The 22,638-nt window shown below is 38.3% G+C and overlaps 1 protein-coding gene across 1 annotated transcript in view; it reads left to right on the top strand.

Moving 5' to 3' along the window:
- Positions 1-22,638, top strand: part of BMS1 (BMS1 ribosome biogenesis factor) — a 38,362-nt gene that overhangs the window by 11,697 nt on the left and 4,027 nt on the right. Inside the window, exons 10-20 of the mRNA XM_047760600.1 lie at positions 1,135-1,889; positions 2,096-2,197; positions 3,086-3,243; positions 8,586-8,667; positions 15,264-15,337; positions 16,202-16,378; positions 19,251-19,439; positions 19,528-19,708; positions 20,147-20,205; positions 20,957-21,079; positions 21,980-22,127. Of these exons, the coding sequence (XP_047616556.1) occupies positions 1,135-1,889; positions 2,096-2,197; positions 3,086-3,243; positions 8,586-8,667; positions 15,264-15,337; positions 16,202-16,378; positions 19,251-19,439; positions 19,528-19,708; positions 20,147-20,205; positions 20,957-21,079; positions 21,980-22,127 (2,048 nt within the window). The remainder of the gene's footprint in view (positions 1-1,134; positions 1,890-2,095; positions 2,198-3,085; positions 3,244-8,585; positions 8,668-15,263; positions 15,338-16,201; positions 16,379-19,250; positions 19,440-19,527; positions 19,709-20,146; positions 20,206-20,956; positions 21,080-21,979; positions 22,128-22,638) is intronic.

Consider the following 22,638-nt stretch of genomic DNA (forward strand, 5'->3'; position numbering starts at 1 on the left):
CCCTGTTATTATGATCAGTGTTAATAACTTTTCATTTTTGAATATTCCTCTAATCATCCTTGTACATGGATACTCTAACCTAGTTACAGTCATAATACATGTAAAATTTTTATATCTATATTGTGAGCATTTTCTTTTTCTTGCATTTCCTTTTTCTACACAGAAAAAGGAAATGCTCACAATTTCCATTCTCTTTTAGTACTCTTTTCAGTATTTTTCTAATTGTATTTTTTTCAGTTTTATTATAATACTACTGCATTAAATACCTTGATAGTTTTTTTTTTTTCCCTTAGTTTTGGCATATTGGTGATTCTTCTTTATCAAGTTTTGCCTTTAAAAAATTTTTTTTTCTTTTTTTTCTTTTTAGGGCCACACCTGTGGCATATGGAAGTTTCTAGGCTAGGGATCGAATCGGAGTTACAGCTGCTGGCCTTCAGCCACAGCAACTCAGAATTCAAGCTGTGTCTGTGACCTATACCACAGCTCATGGCAGTGCCAGATCCTTAACCCACTGAGCAAGGCTAGGGATCGAACCCGCATCCTCATGGATACTGGTCAGGTTTGTTACTGCTGAGCCACAACAGGAACTCAAGTATTGCCTTTGTGATTTCAAAATGGCAATATTCTTAATCTGATATTCCTTCACCATTTGTTAGCTGGCATTCTTTAACAAAGAGCTTTCACTTCCACCCCTCTATTTTAGTGTCACTGTTGACTAATGGACTTTTTAAAAAAATTTCATTTGTTATTATCCCATTCTTGTCATTATTCTTTTCAATGCCTACTTTCACTGTCTTGGACCTGGAGTCAACCATTTTTCTGAGGGTTATCTGTTTCAAGCTTGGAAATGATGGGTCTTCTAAAATATCTATTAAACCTTCACTTCCATTTAAGCAGTTTCTTTCTAAAATTAGATTTTTTTAAAAGATTATTTCTTTATTCTCTTTGTAACTTTTTTCTGAAGAGTGGTATTAGGGAATCAGTATTTATTAAATTGTTCCTTTCAATGCTATGTTACTTAAAATCGTTCCTTGACATTATTTTCTATTACTTTTCACGTTTATTGACTTGCCATTTCTGGATTAGCCAATTATTGTACAAATCAAATTACTTTGCATTTTCTTGGTAATATAGGGTGTGGATGCCAAAAGAGGAAAAGCAAATGGATTTGAAAACTGGTCGAGTGCGTCGGAAAGCCATTTTTGGGGATGAAGAGGATGAATCTGGAGATAGTGATGATGAAGATGATGAAGAAATGTCTGAAGGTGGCAAATTGGAAAGTAGCTCTAGTGATGATGAAGAAGAGGAAGATGCTGAAATGACTGATAAACAGTATGTGCCTGGTAAAGGTATCAAACGGCAAAAACTTGAGATGGAGGAAGATATTGAGGTGGATTTGCCAGCATTTGCCGATAGTGATGATGACCTTGAGAGGAGCTCAGTGGAAGAAGAAGCAGAGGAAGCTGATGAAAGCAGTGAAGAAGAGGATTCCACTGCAGAAGAAGAGGAGGATATTTTAGAATCTAAGGCTGTTAGAAAAGGTAGTAAGCCAGGACTCTTAGAAACTAATGATTTGAGCAATAGGTTGAATTTGGAGAAGTCTTTGACAGTGAAAAAGGCAACCCTTACTACATCAGATTCGGGTCATTGCACAGCTGAAGAGGCATTTGCATCTGAAGACGAATCTGAAGAAAACTCCTCTCTCAGTAGAGAGGAGGATTCAGAAAATGAAGAGGTTATTAGGAAAAAGTTTCCAAAGCCTTCTCAAGTGGTCAGTGGTCAGAAATTAGGGTCAGAGAACTTAGTTGATGAGACCAGTGATATAGAAGACTTACTCAAAGAGGAAGAAGATTACAAGGAAGAAAATAATTATTCCACAGAAACTTCAGGTACGCTTAAATTTAATTTAACTGCCATTATAAATGTGGCATTGAAAATGTTCTACAAGTAGAATGTTTACATTTGGGATCTGCTGTTTTGGTGATTTTATAAACTGTTCAAATATTACACCTCATAAAAGGATTTTAGGATGAATGAGCCTGAAGCAGAGAGGACAGATGAACAGACTTAACTGGTGTTGTTGTTGGTCCTTCAGGTGCCCTCAAGTGGAAGGAAGACCTTTCCAGGAAGGCAGCTGAGGCCTTTCTGAGGCAGCAACAGGCAACTCCAAACCTTCGAAAGCTCATTTATGGGACAGGTAAAAGAGCTCTGGTTTAGATCTAGAAACACTTAGACTATTTTCTGAAAAGGGGATGAGGAAATTGGTTGGAGGATTTGGGTGGTACTTCCTACATCCATAAGACAGTCCCAGATGTCACAGTTTATATTTGGCAGATGTTTTTAATCATCAGCTCATGAGGACTTAAATCAGTCATATGAAATAGATTTATGGCTTTGTCATAAAACTTTTGATGTGAATACTCTCCATTATGTCATTTTGTACCCCCTATAGAAAGTCCTTCATGAGAATTTTTTTTGTAGAATTTTGTACCAGAAAAATAATTCTGCTTGTATGAGTGTTTTTTCCTTTCTGAGAATGAGTGCTCTTTATAACTCATTCTCTTTTTTCCTTTTGTCTGTCTCTGATTTTATATTTTGTTAAGTGTGTCTATGTGTTCTTTTTGGAGAGAGCTTGACTGATTAATGCAAAAAATAAAGCGCTGAACCTAATATACTGGCCCGTATTTACTATATGATTAGAACAAGGCCAAGGAGTATATATGAGCTAGGAGTATTCAGTCAGGCATTGGTGTTTACTGATTTCCATTCAGGTTTTGTCTAAGTACTCTTAGTGATTAGACTCAGCACTCTTCAAGAGAAGCTCTTTATGATCATTGGAAGATCTGTTTCAATGTCTGTGCTCTGCCCCAGCCCGAGTATTCTCCCTTCTCAGTGGACACTTGGCTGCTGCCTTGCAGGAGGGCACAAGTCCACCAGTCATGTTGAGTAGTAGTTCCCTGACCTGTTTGTGTCTGTGGCTGTTGTGCTCATGGGACTCATGGGCACAACCGTTCCTACTGCAAACAGTTCCTCAGTCCTAGAGTGGGTAGATTTGATCTCACTTTTCCATCATGGTGGTCTCTAGTGACAGAGGATAATGAAGAAGAAGATGGTGATACCGGAGAAGAGCTTGGAGGGTTGTTTCATGTCAGCCAGCCTGCCAGAGAGTGTAAGCACAAGGCTGACTCTTTGGACTGCTCCAGATTTCATGTGGAGGCACCCCATGATTGGGATTTAGAGGAGGTAAGGCTGAATATGAATAGTGTATTTGACTTATGAGAGAGGTAATTGTTCTAAAAGGAGATTATGTGATTTCAATATTGCCTACTGGTTATTAGCTTCTTATTTTTATAACATAGCAGAACAATTCTCCACATATTGGAGTGAATGTTTAATGCATCCTAAGCAGTGATATGTTCTGAGCTTAGTCAGACCATGTACATATGATGTGGAGAAAAGGAGAATGTTCAACTCTTAGTGTAAATGGTATTGTTAATCTTTATTTTGAAGCATTGCACATAAGTTTTCATACATTTGAGATATTCGATGTTTTATATATAATTGGGAGATACCTAGTGTCCCTGAGTTAACATATAATTTCTACTATTGTTAAGCAAACAGAAATCCATGACACTGGTAAATTTTCTTCCTCTGCTCATCATTTTCTAGTCACACTGGAGGATTCATTCAGTTTTCAAATTTGCCAGGTTTAATCTCTTACCTTATGTTTTTTCTTCTGGAATGTTCTTCTGATCTTCCCAAGGCTGGCTTCTTTTGATCATTCAGTTTACCTGAAATGTCATCCTCAGGGAGGCCCAATCACTGTCATATTATCTATTTTAATTCACTGGGTAGCACATAGTGAGATTTTATGTAACCATTTTTGGGGTCAAATTTAATACAGGTTAGAGAAACCCACATAGAAATATTTTGTTTAACTTAATAGATTAATGGTGAGTGTCTCTGTGACCACCATGTGTCCACCCCGGTGAGAGTCTTTTCCCTGCAGAAGGAACCACCGTCATTTCCTTCTTTTCCTTATAATTTCATCTTCCAAGTATGCGTCAATAAACACCAAAGTTTAGCTTTACCAGGCTGTTGTTGTTTTTCTCTATGCCTTTCAAATCTCTTAATCTATAGTATTCACCTCCACCCATCTCTTTTTTTTTTCCCCCCTTATCTTTTCACTTGTTGAAGAAACCAAGTATTTGATGTATTGAGCTTCTCACATTCTGGATTTCCTGGATTGTGTTGCATCCCCATGTGCAGTTTGTCAGGCTCCACTCCTCTCTATATTTCCTATAAATTGGTACAGAGCAATACCAAGAGTTGCCTGTGATGATGGAGATGATTCATAATAAACAGTCTTTTATGGCTATCGAGCACTTTAAATGTTGCGAGACAGAACTAAAATTTTGATTTTGTTTTATTTAACTTTAATTAATTAGAATTTAAATAGCCATGTGCTTGTAGCTCCCCTTTGGACAGCACATATATAGAAGTTTGATTAGATTTAGGTTTTTTGGGGGGGGTTGTTTTTTTAATTTTTGGCAAGACTGTTTGCTAGGTAGCAGTGGTTTTTTCATTAGGAGGCACATAAAATCACCTGTGATGTTAGCTATTGATGCTCAATGCCTCAATTAATTAATTTAGTAAGGATGTAAAATTGTGGTATTTCAAATTTCTCTGTACTTATTAGCTGGAATAGTTCATTCTATCAAGAGAAACAACTTCTCACCTACTGTTTAGTTACTCAGTTCCATATAAGCAGTATAAATGCTTGATTCTTTTTATCAGTTTTGTGAATGATTCTCAAAGGTGACTTTTTTTTTTTTTAACTGATGGATTTAAATATAGTTGATGTGTTTCCTTCCACTGTACTTGTTATCCTTACTGATGATCATATGTATCTCATCTGTGGCTAGTGGGAGTCTCTTCAGATTGGCTATTGAGTTCTTTTGACATGATTCAGGTGGTCCTTGATTGCTCTGTTGCTATCTGATATGATAGGATGTTCCAGCGTCATCTTGTACATTTCTGATGCCAGATGTGGAAGGAGCCGTAGTCCTGATTTTTCTTAGTACAAAATGGTATTTCAGCATCACAGTCTAGGCCTAGGAATACTCATCGCTATGGGTTGGTCATTTTTTTAAAGTCTTTTCATTGACCAGAGCTGGGAGAATTCATATATACATTTTCAATTTAGATTCAGGACTGTAGAGTTTTTCTTTAACCTCTTTGTCTTACAGTTTATATATCTGTTTTTCCACTGAAGAGTTAATCCTTATTTGAACCAGAAGATGATTAAATTAGAAGTGTCTAAGTACTCATTTATTTTATACTAGTTATACACAGAGGTGTCAGAATAGCATTACATGCTTCTGTTAGTATGATTGCTGAAAACAGTTGTTTTTTTCTTTTTTTCTTTTTGTCTTTTTGCTATTTCTTGGGCCGCTCCCATGGCATATGGGAGGTTCCCAGGCTAGGAGTCGAGTCGGAGCTGTAGCCACTAGCCTACACCAGAGGCACAGCAACACGGGATCGGAGCCGCGTCTGCAACCTACACCACAGCTCACGGCAACGCTGGATCGTTAACCCACTGAGCAAGGGCAGGGACCGAACCCGCAACCTCATGGTTCCTAGTCAGATTCGTTAACCACTGCGCCACAACGGGAACTCCTGTTTTTTTCTTTATATGTTCTCCTTTTTCACTTTCAAAAGTGAATACACCATTTTGCATTCCAACCAGCAGTATATATAGTGTCTGATTTCTCTACATTGGAGTAACATCACCAAAACTTGTTATTGCCTATTTTTGTTGTTGTTGTTTTTTATTGTTATAACTGTTCTAGGAGGTGTGAAATAATAATCTCATTGTAATTTTGACTTGCCTTTTTCCTTGATGGCTAATGATGTTAGCCGTCTTTTCATATGCCTTTTGGCCATTTGTATACATTATTTGAAGAAATCCCTATTCATATTGTTTGCTTATTTAAAAAATTGGGTTATTTGTCTTTTTGTCATTGAGCGTAAGTTGTTTTTATATTTGAATCCAAATCCGTTATCAGACATATGGTTTGCAGGCATTTTTTTTCCCATTCTTTAGGCTATCTTTTCTGTGCCCTTTGAAGCACAAAGTTTTAAATTTTGATTAGGTCCTTGGAGTTCCCATCATGGTATAGTGGAAACAAATCTGACTAGGAACCATGAGGTTGCGTGTTCAAACCCTGGCCTTGCTCAGTGGGTTAAGGATCTGGCGTTGCCGTGAGCTGTGGTGTAGGCCAGCAGCTACAGCTCCAATTAGACTCCTAGCCTGGGAACCTCCATATGCCATGGGTGTGGCCCTAAAAGGCAAAATAAGTAAATAAATGAATAAATAAATTAATTTTGATTAAGTCCAATTTCTATATTTTTGTTGTCATTTGTGTATTTGGTATCAAATCCAAGAAACCATTGCCAAATCTAAAATCATGAAGATTTATGGTTTTGTGTGAGAGTTTTATAGTTTAGCTCTTATATTTAGATTTTTGAAACATTTTGAGTTAAATTTTTGTATTTAATGTGAGATGAGATAAACTTCATTCTTTTGCATGTGGATATCCAGTTCTAGCACCATTTGTTGAAAAGTCTGTTCTTTCCCCCAGTGTCTTGTCTTGGCACCCTGGGTGAAAATCACTTGACCAGGGCCGCTCCCTCGGCATATGGAGGTTCCCAGGCTAGGGGTCGAATCGGAGCTGCAGCCACCGGCCCACGCCAGAGCCACAGCAACGCGGGATCCGAGCCGCGTCTGCAACCTACACCACAGCTCACGGCAACACCGGGTCGTTAACCCACTGAGCAAGGGCAGGGACCGAACCCGCAACCTCATGGTTCCTAGTCGGATTCGTTAACCACTGCGCCACGACGGGAACTCCTATTTATGGACTCTTAAATTATATTCCGTTGATTCCATTTATCTTTATGCTAGTACCATAGTATTTTGATTACGACTGCTTTGTAGTAAGTTTTGAAATCAAGAAGTGTGTATCCCCTAACTTTGTTCTTTTTAAAGATTTGTCTTTTCTGGATCCCTTGGATTTTCTTTATTTTAAAATCTACTTTTCCATTTCTACAAAGAAACCAACTGGGATTCTGATAGAAATTGCATTGTATCTGAATTTTGGGTAATGTTGATTGATATCTTAATGATACTAAGTCTTCTAATCTGTTTGCATTTACTTAGGTCCTCTCTTTCCAGAATGTTTTGTAGTTATAAGAGCATAAGCTTTGCACTTCTTTTGTTGGATTTATTCCTAGTATTGTATCCTTTTTGATGCTATTAAAAGGAGTTGTTTTCTGAACTTAATTTTTGGATTGTTCATTGCTAGTGTATAGAAATAAATTTATTGTTGTCTATTGATCTAGTATCTTGCAACCTTGCTGAACTCATTTATCCTGATACTTTTTCAGTAGATTTCTTAGGATTTTCTATGTACAAGATCATATCACCTGTGAATAGAAATGGTTTTTCTTACTAAATTGGGTGCCTTTTATTTCAGTTTCTTACCTAATAACTGACTAGAGTGTTCATTACAATGTTGAATAGAAATGGTGAGAGAAGACATCCTTGTCTTATTCCTGATCTTAGGGGGAAAGCTCTCAGTCTTTCACCATGAGGTATGATGTTAGCTTTGGGTTTTTAATGGATGCCCTTTATTAGTTCCCTTCTAAATTTGAGTGTTTCTGTCACAGAGGGTCTATTTTTAAAAACTTATCTGGTCCCTAGTTCCCTTAAGTCAATTGTTAAGCTTCATGAAAACAAGGATCTTCTTGAAACAATTTGCCATTCAGTGCTGTGAAACTTCTTGGCGTAGAGTAGATGTACAGTAAATAGTGAAGGATTATAGGCATGAAGGAGTGAGTAAATGAGCAAATTTACTTTTGTATCCAGTGTAATCATGCTAGCTTCAAGGCTACTCTTTGAGAGTGAAATCATGTATGAAAAATATGAATCATGATCAAAATGTAATTGAAAGCCAGGACCTATGTGAAGATTTTTATATGTGTTTTTGATGCTTTAGCAGTGAGTGATGTGTGCTGTTTTAGGTCAGGTTCCCTGGAAAACATTCTGAAACAAAGTCTTGTACAAGTTTTAGTGTGTATTTGAGAACACCCACTGCATGTATACACTGGATGATCTGACAGATCTAGGACTGGGAGCCTCATCAGGCCTCTGCACTATTGTGCTTATACAAGACATTTTATCTTTGTCAGAGTATTATCATTGACTAGAGAAATTAAGTTTTCAGACAGCCAAGATACATCTGGTTTAACAAATTAGTAAATACCTGTTTATAAGTAAAAATCAGTGGGCTAACAGTATTTTCCCTATCCATGGTTAATGTTGTGATACTTATGTTTTTATCTCTGTTGTTATATTGTCTACATCAAAGATAAAGTTATTTCATAGGCTCACTTGGAATGAAAATATCCACAGAAGTGTTTTGAAAAGTATTCGAAGACCAGTTGTTACCTACTACTTCTAAAAGCAGTTATTTGTTGAATGATGGGAGCCTGTCAACTAAGCACTGACTTTTCTGTATAAGGTTATGAACAGTATCAGAGATTGCTTTGTGACTGGGAAGTGGGAAGAGGATAAAGATGCAGCCAAGATCTTAGCAGAAGATGGTAAGTAAAGAGCTGTATTTTTCAGACTGTTTTATTTCTATCTTATTTTCTTCCATATCTTTAATGGTCAAGCCAAAAATATTAGTCAGTTGTGAAATGCTTTCGGGAACTCTCTTAGGAATTAAATTCTAGTTCCTCCTTTCATGACGATCTTGTTTTCTCAGGTTAATTGACTTATTAGATATGGGTGTTGAAGAAGATTGGGAAGCTTTCCATAAAATGTATGCATTTATTAAAAATAGAAAGTCATTCTTGTTTAGGTGCCATGATTAGATTTAGTTAAGCCTTTTTGGCAGATATGCATGTATATGTAAAGGCTTCCTAAGAAACTTTTTCAGTCTCTACTATGATCATTGGTCAGAACTTTGGTTTTCTTACAGTGGTGGTTATAGTTTTTGTGTTTATGTTTTAACATTTTCATGGCCATTCTTCATAATATTTTTTGACTTTTTCACTGAAATTTTGAATTTATAATAGAATAAAGCTCTCATCTGTTATTTGCACTTTCTCATTTCTAGCATTGTCCCTTTTTTTCTTTTTCTTTTTTAGATAGATTTGCAAGTTACCTATTTTGTTAGATCCATAACTTTTGAATTTATTTACTTATTTATTTATTTTTCATTTTTAATTTTTGGGGTTTTTTTGGGCCGTACCTGTGGCATATGGAGTTTCCCAGGCTAGGGGTCAAATTGGAGCTGCAGCCTCTGGCCTACGCCACAGCCACTGCAACGCCAGATCCAAGCTGCATCTGTGATCTACACCACAGCTCATGGTAATGCTGGTTCCTTAACTCACTGAGCGAGGCCAGAGTTCAAACCTGCCTCCTCATGGATACTAGTCAGATTCGTTTCCACTGAGCCATGACGGGAACTCCTGAATTTATTTTTCATTCTACTGGTTAAAAAAATTAATGAAGTTTTGGGAGTTCTCTCTCTGGTACAGTGGGTTAAGGATCTGATGTCTCTAGAGCAGCTTGGGTTGCTGCTGAGGCCCAGATTCCAATCTCAGGCCTGATGTAGTGGGTTAAGGGTCTGTCATTGCTGCGGCTGTGGCATAGGTCGCATCTGTGGTTTGGATTCAATCCCTGGCATAGGAACTTCCATGTGCCTCAGGTGCCAACAACAACAAAAAAAATTAATGAGGTTTGATTTTTCCTTTTACTTCTGTTTGTCGGTTGTAGGATTAGAAAAGGAAATTTTGGGGGTTTGTTTTTAAGGAAAGCATTTAAAGAAATTAAAGTATAGTTTAATGTTCAACTTTATGCACACACATACACATATATTTTTCTTTAATTTTATGGCTGGGCCAGTGAATATTTAATTTAAATATTTATTTATTAAAAAGTGAATATTTTTATTCACTTTTTATTTATTTATTTATTTATTTATTTATTTTTATTCACTTTTTATTTATTAAAAAGTGAATATTTTCACTTTTTAATAAACCTTGTTGAGATATATTTTACATACAATTAAATATACTTGTTTTGAGAATATAGTTTGGCTAGTTTGGACAATTATATATGCTCATGTACTGCCATTACAATCAGGACATAAAGTATCTCTGTCACCATAGAATGCACCCTCATGGTCCTTTGCAGTAAGTTCCTACTCCTACCATCACAGCAGCCCCAGCACGTCCAATGATCTGCTTTCTCTCAATGTAGATTAGTTTTGCCTTTCTAGAATTACATGATAAAACACACTGTCTTCTATCTGTAGATTCTTTTACTTAACATACTGTTTTTGAGATTAATTTGTATAATAGTTTGTTTCTTCTTATTGCTGAGTAAATATTCTGTTGCACGGATATGCCACAGTTGTTTATCCATTTTTCTCTTGATGGCCATTTAGGTCGTTTCCAGTTTTTGACTATTACAATTAAGGCTGCTCTGAACATTCATGTATAGGTCTTTTTTGTGGAATTTAGTTTCCATTTCTCCTTGGTAACACCTTGGAGTAGAATGATAAGAGCTATGGGGTGGGTAGATGGACACCCAACTTTGTATTTGACTGATGACAGCTCTTAAGCCCCACTCCTGTCCACCTTTATATCCTACATCTGAGCAAGCTGATAAAAAAAAACCAAGTGCTCCTCTTTTGGCACCAGGAGAAAGTTCAAATCACATATCCTCATGCCTTCATCGAAGCCCCACCTCCTAACCAGCCTTAACAACCCATGCTATTCTCCCTTCCCTCCCTTCTCTCCCAAACTGTGTTTCAATTAGCTTGGGAAGTCTGCCCTACTCTCCCTTAAAAATCTCACAGTGTGAATTATGAATCATTCCATATACTTTTGATTCATGTGTGTGTTGTCTGGCTCAATATCTAAACCCAGTTTTGGGTGGGAGGATCATCCTGTCTCTCCAGCAGGGGATGACAATTTCAGCTCATGCCCTAGTGGGTATGAAATAGTATCATTATGGCTTTAATTTGTATTCCCTGTTGATGATGACATTGTTATCTTTTCATGTGCATATTGGCCAATTTAGTATCTTCTTTTGTGAGGTATACATTTAAGTCTTTTGCCTAATTTTTTAAAAGAAGGTTATAATCATTTAGATTTACAGGGAAGTTGCAAATATAGTGCAGAGTTCCCATAAACTTCACACTCAGTTTGCCCTGTTATGATCATGTTACATACAGACAGTACATTTGTCACAATTAATGAACAAATTGCTAACAAAATCTTGGATCTCTTGTCAATTTGAGCACCTTTCTGTGTGTTAAGGGGCCATTTGTATTTCCTTCCAGCCTGTCTTTGCATATGCTTTACCTGTTTTTCTATTCGGTTATTATTGATATTTTTTTCATTTTTTGATATATTAGAGAAATTAGCCATTTGTGATGTGAGGTGCCAGCCACATTTACTCACTTATTTTAATACTTGTATTTTAACTTTATGATTCTTTTATGTGAATTTTTTTTTTGACGTCTTTTTTTTCCCCTGTTGTACAGCATGGGGATCAAGTTACTCTTACATGTATACATTTTTTCCCCACCCTTTGTTCTGTTGCAGTATGAGTATCTAGACATAGTTCTCAATGCTATTCAGCAGGATCTCCTTGTAAATCTATTCCAAGTTGTATCCGATAACCCCAAGCTCCCGATCCCTCCTACTCCCTCCCCCTCCCATCAGGCAGCCACAAGTCTTTTCTCCAAGTCCATGATTTTCTTTTCTCTGGAGATGTTCATTTGTGCTGTATTTTAGATTCCAGTTATAAGTGATATCATATGGTATTTGTCTTTGTCTTTCTGACTCATTTCAGTCAGTATGAGAGTCTCTAGTTCCATCCATGTTGCTGCAAATGGCATTATGTCATTCCTTTTTTATGGCTGAGTAGTATTCCATTGTGTATATATACCACATCTTCCGAATCCAATCATCTGTCGATGGACATTTGGGTTGTTTCCATGTCCTGGCTATTGTGAATAGTGCTGTAATGAACATGCGGGTGCACGTGTCTCTTTTAAGTAGAGTTTTGTCCGGATAGATGCCCAAGAGTGGGATTGCGGGGTCATATGGAAGTTCTATGTATAGATTTCTCAGGTATCTCCAAACTGTTCTCCATAGTGGCTGTACCAGTTTACATTCCCACCAACAGTGCAGGAGGGTTCCCTTTTCTCCACAGCCCCTCCAGCACTTGTTATTTGTGGATTTATTAATGATGGCCATTCTGACTGGTGTGAGGTGGTATCTCATGGTAGTTTTGATTTGCATTTCTCTTATAATCAGCAATGCTGAGCATTTTCTCATGTGTTTTTTGGCCATCTGTATATCTTCTTTGGAGAAATGTCTATTCAGGTCTTTTGCCCATTTTTCCATTGGTTGATTGGCTTTTTTGCTGTTGAGTTGTATAAGTTGTCTATATATTCTGGAGATTAAGCCCTTGTCCGTTTCATCGTTTGAAACTATTTTCTCCCATTCTGTAAGTTGTCTTTTTGTTTTATGTGAATTTTTTAATGAGGTTAGATTTATCAGTTTTGCCTTAAATGGCTTTTGGGATTTGTCTTAAAAAGGTCTTTTGTGAAAAAAAAAAAGAGAGAAAAAAAACTTTTGTTTTTTTTTGTACTGCCTGATTCCCATTTTTCTTTTACATGCTAATCACTGATATATCTACTACTTATTTTATTTCTTTTTTCTTTTTTCTTTTTAGGGCTGCACCTATGGCATATGGAATTTCCCAGGCTAGTGGTCGAACCGGAGCTGCAGCTGCTGGCCTACAGCACAGCCACAGCAATGCCAGATTTGAGCCACGTCTGTGACCTACACCACAGCTCACAGCAGCACTGGATTCTTCACCCACTGAGTGAGGCCAGGGATCAAACCTGCATCCTCATGGATACTGGTCGTTAACCACTGAGCCGCAACGGGAACTCCCTTCTACTACTTATTTTAGTGGGAGTGGGAGGCATAGATATTTTTTCTACTTGGCTGCCAGGTTCTTTCCAATACTATTTGTTCTTTTCACAACTGATTAAAATGCCTTTTTTTTGTTTTTTTTTTGTCTTTTTTTTTTTAAGGGCCGCGCATATGGCATATGGAGGTTCTCAGGCTAGGGGTTGAATCATAGCTACAGCTGCTGGCCTGTGCCACAGCCACAGCAACACAGGATCCGAGCTGTGTCTGCAGCTCCACCTTGGATCCTGTGTTGCTGTGGCTGTGGTGTAGAGCAGTGGCTGCAGCTTTAGTTCAACCCCTGGCCTGGGAATTTCCATATGCTACAGATGTGGCCCTATTTTTTTGTCTTTTTAGGGCCACAGTTGTGGCATATGGAAATTCCCAGGCCAGGGGTTGAATCGAAGCTGCAGCCACTGGCCTATACCACAGCCACAGCAACACATGGTCCAAGCTGGATCTGCAACCTACACCACAGTTCACAGCAGTGCCAGATCCTTAACTCACTGAGCAAGGTCAGGGATCAAACCCACATCTTCATGGATACTAGTCGAGTTGTTAACCACTGAGCCATGACGGGAACTCCCAAAAAAAATTTAAAATGAAAAATATGCCATTTCCTGCTGGCGTCTGTGATTTCATAGACTGTCATTGTAATTTGTGTGCCTCTATAGGTATTCTGCCATTTCTTTATGGCTACTTTCAAGATATTTTTTGTTTGTAGTTTTCAGAAGTTTAATTGGTGTGAATTTTGGGGGGTTTATTCTGAGATTTTCTCAGCTTCTTGAACCTGCAAATTAATGTTTTTCACCAAATTTGAGAATCTTTAGTCATTATTTCTTTTAACCATAAACTTGTGAGACTCTGATGACACAGATATTTGTTTTTTTGTGTCTATCCTATGGGTCCTTGAGGCTCTGTTCATTTCTTTTTAGGCTGTTTTGTTTTGTTTTTTCATTCAGTTCAGACTGAATGAATTCTTTATGTGGCCTCAAGTTTCCTGAGGTTTTCAATTTTTTGGTTGTTGCTGTAAGATTTATAGTTGCTTGTCGAAGCATTTTTTTTTTCCTTTTATAATTTTATTTATAATGGCTACTTTAAGGTACTAGTCAGGTAGTTCCAACATCTGATGGATTTCAGTGTTGTTTTCAGTCTTTTCACATTCAAACAGTGATTTTCCTGGTTCTAGGCATGACAGGTGCTTTTCTGTTGTATCCACATATTTTGTTTGGAGACCCTGGGTCCTATGTAATTTTAAAATTTTAACATGCACTCTTCCTATTTAGGTTTAGTGTACAGGTACTGGTCCACTTCAAGGGCTGTGGTTCCAATGACAATTTCAGAGCCTTTGTGGCACTGTTCTGGTCTGCTTGGTTTATCTGGTGCTGTTGGCCCCTGCTGGTACTGTGTCAGGAAACAGAGGAGCTTCTCTCGGCTGTGCCACCTGGTGTGCCTAGGTCAGGGAAAGTTATCTTGGCTTATGGGGTAGTTTGCTTATTCTGGGGGCATCTCTTTTGCTTGGATTCTTAATCCACAGCACCACAGCAGAAACTGCACCACAGCATACCTTTTGATACCCTTCTAAATGTTGCTTCCCAAAGGAGTTTTATCTTGTCTGTCTTTTAAGGATAGGATGCAAAACTTAGAGCTCTAAAAACAAATAAATGATCCCTTCTTATGGGCTTGGCATTGTTTTGGACACCAGTATTACTTTAAATGCTGTATTTTTGGTAATCTAAGATTTTACTCAGGTATGTCACATGGTTGTGCTGTGTTAATCTTACTATTGAGATTCTTTTTCAGATGTGCTGTTATCATGCCACGGCTTCTCAAGTCATTCTTTGAACCGTTAGTTTGATGACTCATCTAAAGCGCTATGCATGCCACCTCTGTGGGCATCTCTGCTACAGAATGTGCATCACCTATATATATAGCTCTTGGCTAAGTGGAATTTTGAAGTGTAGAAAAGTGGATTGGCTTCATTTACTTAAAACCTAATAAACAGGTGATGAAATACTGACAGTTTAACAAGAAAAAGAAGCCTGTGTATTGGAAGATTCTTCAGGGGTGCATTGCATTAAGAACAGTAAAAATGAGTTTGAGATGCAGAGCACACAGTCTACCTGGTGCTGGGTGGTACTGGAGTGTCACAGGCAGGCCCTACTTACAGAGGAGTCGTTTGGATATTCTTTTCCCAGAGGAGCTCTATGGTGACTTTGAAGACCTGGAAACAGGGGACGTGCACAAGGGAAAATCAGACCCGGATGCTGAGGTATGACGTGACCGTGGCTGGCTGTCAGCCACTTGTCTTTGATCTGTGGTCAGTATGTTTTGCAAAAGGCCCCATATTGAGAAATGCAAATCTTACTGGTTATCTATGGAGATTACAGACCAGATGAATTCCTTCCTAAAAATAAAGAGGGTGAGGACAGATCAAAAGCTATTGGTGTATTTGTTGTTCTTGATTTTGGGGGCAATACCTTCTACCTCTACTTGTTATGATTCTTTAGACACTGGGAATTTTGGTCATTTAGTTTAATTTTTTTAATTTTTATTTTTTTATGGCCACGCCCATGGCATATGGAAGTTTTTGGGCCAGGCATTGAATCTGAGCCACAGCTATGACCTATGGCACAGCTGCAGGAATGCTGGATCCTTTAACCCACTGAGCCTGGGCCAAGGATCAAACACGTGCCTCCACAGTAACCCAAGCTGCTACAGTCGATTCTTAACCCATTGTGCCACAGTGGTTTCTAGTCATTTAGTTTTGCTGTCATTCTCCTCTTCTTAAATTTAAGTGCCATTTGAAAAAAAAAAAAGAATTCTCTGTTCACCCTAATATTTCTTTAGAACATTACCTGGGAGCATCTGGATTGGGGACACTTGCTGTTATCTTTATTCATGTTTGGTATCCCCTGCCATATTAAGGAATGGCAGTTAATTGTAATGCAGATGTCTAAATAAATGTCTCTTGTTGCAATACATATAATTTAGAGCTAAGGGCTGTTTTGCTTTCATGATGATCGTAACTAAGATTATTGCAGCTGAATCCAAATAGAACTTTTAAAATCTGCCTTAATGTTTAAAAAAAGGTATCCACAAATTTTTACAAAATTTTCTCTTCGGAAAATCTAAGGTTGAAGATGTAGAAGAAGAAGTTAAAGAAGAAGTTGACCCTAGCGCAGAGGAAAGTGCCAAAAAAAAGCATTTGGATAAAAAGAGAAAATTGAAGGAGATGTTTGATGCAGAGTATGATGAAGGAGAAAGCACATATTTTGATGATCTTAAAGGAGAAATGCAGAAACAAGCACAGGTGAGGAAACTCAGTTCTTGTCGTCAGCCTCATCTCCAAGCTGTAATGTGGTGTGAATACATAACTTTGTTTATATCTCTGCTCCCTGATCTGCTTCTGGGCCTCTTGTTTGGTTTCCTAGAGCGAGATGCAGATGGGTGTGTTTATTCATGCACTCATCCAGTTGTTTCTTCAGTCAGAAACTACTAGTGTCTATTTTGTACCAAGCATTAAATATTAAGGAAGCAGAAATGGCTGAGACGCAGCCACCATTTTTGAGGATCTAACAGTGTAGTGATTTGAGAAAGTGTGTTTTCCATGCATGCATGCATTGCCTTAGTATTCTTATTATTGCTCCCTGAAACCCTCACTGAATAATTTGGATGGACATGTGATTCTTGGCCTATGTGGCTTATGTACATACCAGTGCTCTGGAGAAGGTTTTCTGAAAACTCACTTTGGTCAGAGTTCAGAGGATACTTTGAAGGTGAGGTCAGATGCAGAGGTAGAGGGAGCCTGTTGAATGCTGAAAGGGAGATGTCTGGCCCGGCTGTCTGGGGATGCTGAGCATCTGTATGTGTTGATGAACTCACTCTGAAGGAAACACAAAGTTGTGTACACAGTTTTTTTGTTGTTTTTTTTTTTTTTTGTCTTTTGTTGTTGTTGTTATTGTTGTTGTTGTTGCTATTTCTTGGGCCGCTCCCGCAGCATATGGAGGTTCCCAGGCTAGGGGTTGAATCGGAGCTGTAGCCACCGGCCTACGCCAGAGCCACAGCAACGCGGGATCCGAGCCGCGTCTGCAACCTACACCATAGCTCACGGCAATGCCGGATCATTAACCCACTGAGCAAGGGCAGGGACCGAACCCGCAACCTCATGGTTCCTAGTTGGATTCGTTAACCACTCTGCCACGACGGGAACTCCGTGTACACAGTTTGATGGCGAGTGTTTGAGTTGTGCTTTGACAAATGGGTCCACCAAGAAGCCCTGTAAGCTGGAGCATATCTTAATATGTCTTATGCAAATTAAGTGTATGATTTGTGGAAATGCAGTTGACAGGGTTTGCTCACCCTAGGCCTTCATCTAGTCAAGTATCAATCATTAACATAGTGACTGCAGGTGTGTACTGACCTTTGATAGAAGCAACTAGGAAATGTAAGTTTGGTTCTGAAGTCTTTGCTTTGGGTCATTTACAGTTTAAACTCACCTAGAACCTTGTGGGCATTGTACAGAACTTTGAATTTTTTACTCTGAATGGAGTGGGGAGGAGGAGGGGGGCCATGTTGAGTGGAGGAGAGACATGCATGATCTGCTTACCTTTGAAAGGGTTACCCTGGTAGGAGTTCAGTAAGATAAAGGTGACTTACACTGGGGAGGGGGTGGGGGTGTTGTAGTGGTGAGAAGAAAGAGTCAAATTCTGGATATACTGTATTTAAAAAGGAGATAAATAGGATTACTTGGTGAATTGAATGTGAGATTGTGAGAGGGGAACTAAGGATGGCTTACTGGAAGGATTGGGTTGTTATAAATGAGATGGGAAAGCCTTTCATTGATGTCAGTCTATCTGGAAAGATGAAGTTTGGATCTGTTAGGGGTTTTTTGGTGGGGTTTTTTTTGCTTTTTTTGGTGGGTTGTTTTTTTTTGTTTTTTTTTTTTTTTAGGGCCGAACACACAGCATACAAAAGTTCCTAGGCTAGGGATCTGATCAGAGCTGCAGCTGCCAGAGCTGCAGGGCACAGCCACAGCAATGCTGGATCTGAGCCGTGTTTGCAACCTATACCACCGCTCATGGCAACACTGGATCCTTAACCCAATGAGCGGGGCCATGTCCTCATGGATACTAGTCTGGTTCATTACCACTGAGCCACAACTGGAACTCCTGGATCTTTTAGGTTTGAGGTATCTTTCAGACAAGAGACGTGTCAAGTGGTCAGTGAGGAGTTCTGGAGAGCTGTTGGGGCCAGGGACCTAAATATGGAGTCCTCAACATCTGGATGCTATTTACAGCTATGAGGTGAATGGAATGACCTGGAGAGTGAGTGTAGAGACAGGAGAGGAGAGGACCAGGACTGACACTGGATGCTCCAACAGGCTGGGCAGAGAGGAGGAAGCAGGAGTGGGGACTGAACAGTGCTCATGAGATAGAGGAAATCCAAGAGAACACTAGTTCTGCTGGAAACCACTGTAGAAGGAAGTGATAGTTTCAAATCCTGCTGATAATTGCAGTGAAGACAGAATGGACCACTGGATTAGGAATGTGGAGGCCTGTAGTGACTTTGGCAAGCATCTCAGTGGAGCGTTGGTTAAGGTCCAATTTTAGGGTATTTAAGAGAATAGGAGCAGAGTAACTGGAGCCAGATGATAGAAGACTTCTCTGGCATTTTGCTTCAAAGATAAGCAGAGGAATGAGGCAATAGTGAGAGGAAGTAGAATCAAAAGATTTTAAGATGAGAGAAATAACAGGCAAGATTTGTTGGTATAAAGGCCAACAAGAGTGGATGATCTAGTATGCAAGTAAAGTTTGGCATTAAATAGAGGCATGGATAATCTATAACAGCTGCCCAGTTGAACTTCCTGTGATAGTGGAAGTATATATCTGTGCTGTCCTATACCTTGTCCACTAGCCAGCATGTTGATACTGACCACTTGAAGTGTGGCTGATGTGACTGAGAGGCTGAATTGTTACAATTACATTTAATTTTAATTAATTTCAATTTAAATAGCCATGTTGGCCTACGATATTAAACAGTGCAGAGCTGTGATAAAAGACTGAATATGGGTTCTATACATGGTTCTTCTGTTTAGAAATTGCTCTTTTTTGAAAATGGTAATCTTATATTTATTGATGATAACAGCATTATGGGTTTTTTATTTTTCCCCCTTTTATATATAGATTAATCGGGCGGAATTTGAAGATCAAGATGATGAAGCCAGAGTTCAGTATGAGGGTTTTCGACCTGGGATGTATGTTCGAATTGAGATAGAAAATGTACCCTGTGAATTCGTGCTTAACTTTGACCCCCATTACCCAGTTATTTTGGGTGGTTTGGGCAATAGTGAAGGCAATATTGGATATGTACAGGTAGGTGCCCTTTGCTGCATGCTTAATAATTGAGGTTCTTTGGACGTACTTGGCACCAGTAATCTTACTGAGATCCCTTTCCCCTCAGATGCGTCTGAAGAAACATCGTTGGTATAAAAAAATCCTCAAGTCCCGAGATCCAATCATTTTTTCTGTTGGGTGGAGGCGGTTCCAGACTATCCCACTTTATTATATTGAAGACCACAATGGAAGACAGAGGCTTCTGAAATACACCCCACAGCACATGCATTGTGGAGCAACCTTTTGGGGTAAAAAGGAATTAGAATAAACTTGCTTGTAGGTTAATTTAAAGCTCTTCTTTTCTTTCTTTCTTTCTTTCTTTTTTTTTTTTTTTGTCTTTTCAGAGCTATACCCGTGGCATATGGAAGTTCCCAGGCTAGGGGTCAAATCAGAGCTGTAACAGTCAACCTACACTGCAGCTCACGGCAACCAGATCCCTAACCCACTGAGCAGGGCCAGGGGTCAAAACTGCATCTTCATGGATACTAGTCGGGTTCCTTACCGCTGAGCCACGACAGGAACTCCTAAACCTTTTAAGCTTTTATCATTATAGTTTTGCTTTTTTCCTTTTATGAAATCCCAGTTCATAAGATTTTTCTTTTTTGGATTGGAGTCTGTATGTAAAATGGAATCCAGAATGTATGGTTCAATGTATTTCTTTCTTTTTTTTTTTTTTTTTCTTTAAGGTCCTATCACTCCACAGGGTACTGGGTTCTTGGCAATACAGTCTGTCAGTGGCATAATGGTAACTATCTTGGATGTTTTATTTTATAGACTGTGTTTCAGAAATATGTCTTGAATATGGAATATGTACCTGAAACTTTAAGTTGAAAATTACTCATTTTTAGTATTTGTAGTAAACTTCTCTTTGCTTTCAATATTCATACGTCTTTTTAAGTAAAGTATGGGAGTGGAGAAGAAGGAAGTAAAAGAATTTTAATGGTACTGATGACATTTCTGTATTTTTATGTTTTTATGGACATGCTAAAAATATTTTAGCAGTGCTCACTATGAGCTTAGCACTCTGCTAAGTTGTGGTATATACATCAGGTACTACTAGACATAAGACTACCCCCAGTAATGCTGGTTTAGCAAAGTATGTTCACACAGTCTTCATTTGACCAATCAGAGCAGGTTTTATTGGCTCCATTTAACAGAAAACTGAATAATGAGAAATTGGAATCCACCCTGAATGTCTAAAATTCAATTTCTCAAACATTGTAACCAGATTTTCATATTCTTTTTCATTCATGCATCATTGTGAAACTGTGTTACTATGAAATCACCCTCAGACAGTAGTATAGTATAATAGTATTATAGCATTATACTATCAGATAGATTTTGTTAAAATACTGTTTTGCATGTTCAGATATTCTCATTTTTTTCTTATGTGATTGTAAGTGAAATGCACTTTGGTAATTTATTGCATTAGAGAGAAATAAGTTTTTCTCTTGCTGATAGTATTCCTGTATCAGATTTTGGGGATTCCTTTTTAGCCCGATTTCCGGATAGCTGCCACAGGAGTTGTCCTTGATCTGGATAAATCTATAAAAATTGTGAAGAAATTAAAGCTAACTGGCTTTCCATATAAAATTTTCAAGAACACTTCATTCATTAAGGTCTGTATATCTGTGTATTCACGTATTTAATATGTTGTTAAAGGAGTAATGAATTCTAATATAGGTCTAAGAGATAAGTCTGAAAAGTGTTTGAAATCTTTCATAAACTTAGTCTTTGATATTTTTAGTTTACTTCTATATATTAGTCTCTGTGTTACTTAATATGTTCAGAAATCTTTAGGTGAAGTAAAATAGAGATATTTGGTGATTGAGGCTATTACTTTTTACTCCCATATGAGGCTGCTGCAGAGCTAATATTGAAAATATGTAATCCTATTCACTGGGTTTTGTTTCCTACCTTTTCGGTTTGTATTAAGAGAGGGGAAAATCATAGCATTTTCAAACAGATCATTAGAAAAACAGACAAAGCAATTTGCAGAAGTACTTGTTGGCAAGGGTACAGAGAAATGGACACTCTGTTATGCAGTATATCATGGGACGGTAGTTTGGGCAACACCTACTGAAAATTTCTTTAGCAGGGGATGTTTCCATTAAAAACACAGAGTTAAGATGATCACGAAATGTTCTTATAAGGGAATACTACCATCAGCATTTATCCAGCTCTCTTTATTTTCTGAATGTGTACACCTAAGTAATAGGATATGAGCTGTGGTCCAGCTTTGTGAGATGACGGCAAAGGCCATCGGGGCCACTTCAGTCCAATAAATATCTTTTTGATCTTCTTTTCTACAAAGGTAGTAGTGATGAGCATGTTAGTGCCCACAGTAGAATCTTGATTAATATTTTATTTGAGGGAAAATAGAGTTGTATTCCTTTTGACGTAGTAATTCCAATGAATTATTTTTTTTTGTTTTTTAACCAAGGATATATTTATGAACTGAGAGGTAAAATATCTAACTTTATGTGTATATTTGTTTTCTTTTATATATATACTTATAGGGAATGTTTAATTCTGCCTTGGAAGTGGCCAAATTTGAAGGTGCTGTGATTCGAACTGTCAGTGGAATAAGGGGACAGATCAAGAAGGCACTCAGGGCTCCAGAAGGAGCTTTCCGGGCCACCTTTGAGGATAAATTGCTGATGAGTGGTAAATATCCTTTGTGGTGTGTTTTTAACATTGTGTTACCATTCACTATTGGCTTCTAGCCAGTATGAAGTACAGGTGGCAGTTTTAAGTCTTTAGAAACAGGAGTCAGCTGTAGCTCTCCCCAGTTGGAGCATCTTGGGTATTATGCCAAGTCATACTGTGTCTAGAGCCATGTGATTCACCCAGTGAAAGTTTTGTGGGTGTGGATATGATTGACACACCCAATGAAAGAGTAGTTCACTGGGCAAAGTCTCTCTTCAAATACTTCGCATCTAGCTGGAGAAGTTTGGGGTCAGTATTTTGTTCTCTTATTTACTGAGATGAATATGAAGCTTTTGAAAATGTTAATATGGAGCTCCCATTGTGGCTGAGTGGGTTAAGAACCCAATTAGTATCCATAGGGATGTGGCTTTGACCCCTGGCCTCGCTCAGTGGGTTAAGGATACGGCGTTGCCGAAAACTGCACCCGAGTTGCTAGGGCTGTGGCGTAGGCTGGCAGCTACAGCTCCAA

Source organism: Phacochoerus africanus, chromosome 15 (assembly GCF_016906955.1).
Source record: "Phacochoerus africanus isolate WHEZ1 chromosome 15, ROS_Pafr_v1, whole genome shotgun sequence".
Lineage (NCBI taxonomy): Eukaryota > Metazoa > Chordata > Mammalia > Artiodactyla > Suidae > Phacochoerus > Phacochoerus africanus.